This window comes from Crocodylus porosus, unplaced genomic scaffold (assembly GCF_001723895.1).
Source record: "Crocodylus porosus isolate Cpor-Errol unplaced genomic scaffold, CroPor_comp1, whole genome shotgun sequence".
NCBI lineage: Eukaryota > Metazoa > Chordata > Crocodylia > Crocodylidae > Crocodylus > Crocodylus porosus.
In genome coordinates, this window is record NW_017728921.1 from 26,143,708 (window position 1) to 26,146,548 (window position 2,841).

The 2,841-nt window shown below is 43.9% G+C and overlaps 1 protein-coding gene across 1 annotated transcript in view; it reads right to left on the minus strand.

Moving 5' to 3' along the window:
- Positions 1–345: 345 nt before the first annotated feature.
- The window catches only part of TBX3 (T-box 3), a 12,683-nt gene continuing 10,187 nt past the window's right edge, over positions 346–2,841 (minus strand). The window contains exon 7 of the mRNA XM_019539418.1: positions 346–2,617. Within this exon, the coding sequence (XP_019394963.1) occupies positions 2,027–2,617 (591 nt within the window). The 3' untranslated portion in view covers positions 346–2,026. The remainder of the gene's footprint in view (positions 2,618–2,841) is intronic.

The following is a 2,841-nucleotide window of genomic DNA, read 5'->3' on the forward strand; positions in this document are numbered from 1 at the left end:
ATTAACTTTTCAAATGCCACTTAATATTTTTTCCATTAAAAGGCTTGACTGTATTTCATATCAATCCACTTCTTAAAAGAAAAAAAACAAAAGGAAAACCTCATTTTAAATAGTTTAGTTAAAACTTGCATTTTTTCCAAGTAATGCTGCAAGGTAGCTTTTTCCCCTCTACTTTTTGGTTTCAATAAGCCTCCTTCTTAATACATTTCATAGAAAAGATCTGAGTTTTTATGCAAAGAGGAACAGAGAGACAGAAAAACAGATTTTTTTAAAAAAAAAATCTATTTTCCCTGCACTCCAAGTTTTAGGCACATCTCTGTTAAGGTATTTCACATAAGGCCCAAACACATTTCAATAAAAATTTATTGAAACTTCAGTGACTTTTAAAAGGGAAAAAATTACAGGAAAAAAAACCAAGAACCTCTTGACAATTATATAACACAAAATATACCTTCATTTTTCTTTTAACCAGCTCTGAGCACCTGACTTTCATGCCATGAGAAATATGTACCCACTCAAACAAAGACAACAATAACCACAGTAGTAAAAACCCATTGTGTTTTTGACACACCAAGACAATTGGAAAACAATAATTAAAAAAGCAAAGAAAAATCCTAGTCATCATCTTTTCTCTTTCTTTCAAGCCATGGGAGAAGTGTGTTGTCATTTATTAATATACATATATTTGGAATTTTTATATGGAGAGTAAAACTTTTAACACTGAAAAACAAGAGTTAAATGCTACAATGGCACATTTCTTCCATTTTTTCTCATCTTTTTAAAAGTTCTTTGACTTTTTATTTTCTTTTTGAACTCAACTCTTTAAAAAAATCAGTTAAGTTTTTGTATGGTGAACCAAAATAAAAAGTGAGCACTTGAAATTAGGGTATTTTTTTTGCTTGCTTGGTTTGATGGGTTCAAGTGTGTTTTCAAAGGAATTGTGAATTTGAAATGACAATAACTAAAAAAAATAATAGAAGAAAAGACAGCTTCAGTCATATGTACAGAGATATATACAATGTCAATAAATTAAAGTTTAATTTTGAGTATTCATATTCCACTTATTTACAAGAGTTATCAAATAATTACATAAATACTTTGTTTTAATAATAGTGTCCGCTTTTTTTCTTCTTCTCATTATTATGTTTAAACCTTGTTATTGCATATACAATAAAACAGGAAAAGCTGTGATAACCTAGAGTCAAGCTACAGAGGTTTTTAGATAAAATAAATTCTTGTTTTTCCTTTCCAACTACATTTTTTATTGTTGTCGCTACAAGGGGAGTAATTGGGGGGGGGGCAAAAAGGGGCTAAGTTTTTTTTTCATTATTAGTAGTAGTATTTTGTCCCTGGGAATTGAAACGAGCACCCAAAAATAAAATAAAAAATAAATTCCCCCCTCTCAAAAAAGCAGACTACTATGGAACATGCAAAAAGCCCACAGGTGGCTTCAGACATCACACGAATATTTCCAAGACACAGCTTCCCCTTAAGACAGACTAAACAGGAATTACAGTTTATACCCCCCCCCAAAAAAAAAGAAAAAAGAAAAAAAGAAAACAAGTGTTGAAGAACTGATATGCAAGTTACTTATACACGTGTTTTTTTTTCCTTCGGGAGAAAAAAAAAGATCATTAGCCTTACTTTAGTGTTTATTCATATGTTTTCTTTTACACAGTGAAGGGAAACGAAAGAAATCAACGGCAACACCTTCCCCCCCACCGCACCACCACCACCAGCCCAGCCCCACCTGCCCCGTCCCGCCTTGGTGGCATCCAGGCTGATCTTGGATAGCAGCTTTCAAAACAATTCGTCCGACTCCAACTACCCCCCCTGGCCCCTTCTCCAGAGAAGCTGGCTGATGAGCCTGGGATGGCCGGAGTTTGGGGTGGGGGGTGGGGGGGGCATTCTTTCAAACAAAGTGCACTGCAAGACTGATTTGAAATGAGATAATCAAGGGGACCCCCCCACACACCTCTTTCCTCACTCTCTCTGCCCCTCACCTAGAGTAGCGGGGGGGCCGGTATTAAGGAGATCCACTCCTGGATCTGTCTTGCTTGGATTCGAGTCCGCTCACGAGGCGCTGGATGTTCTGCAGTTCGCTGGTGGCTTCCTTCTCGGAGCACAGCTTGGGGGATAAGGACACGGAGCCCGAGGACAGCGTGGAGGACCTGCTGTTGAGTTCCGAGCCCGAGTCCAACGCCCCCGAGGCCGGGCTCGCTGCCATGGTGCTGGATTTGCCCTCCCCCGCGCTGCCGGCCAGGGTGGGCACGGCCGTGGTGAGCAGGCTGCTGCTGTCCGGCAGGGGCACGGGGATGGAGTAGGGGCTGTACCGCAGGCGCGGCCGCACGGCGTTGAGGAAGGGGTGCCGGTGGACCGAGCTGCTGGCCGCGCTGGAGGCGGCCGCCGCTGCGGCCATGTAGGTGTAGGGGTAGGGGAAGAGGCTGCTGAAGGGAGATATGGCCAGGCCCTGCGAAGCACAGGAGGAAACGGGAAGGGTCAGTGGCTCCAGCCCGCGAGAGCTTCCCCAGGCAGCCGGGGAGGGAAACCCCCGTGCCCGGCTCCCGCCTCCACACACTCGCATGCGCATGCTCTCATGCACACACCTGCATCCACACTCGCAAGATCACACCCACACCCCACTCCTCTCCACACACTCACAAGCCCGTGCTTACACACACCCCTACAATCACACGCTCGCATCCACATGCCCACCGCACTCAGAGCCCCACGCTCACACACATTGTCACACGCGTCTGCATACCCACAGACTCACATCCCCACGCTCACACGCACGTGTATTCACACACTCGTGTCCACACGCCCCCGCCCCCAGCGGCC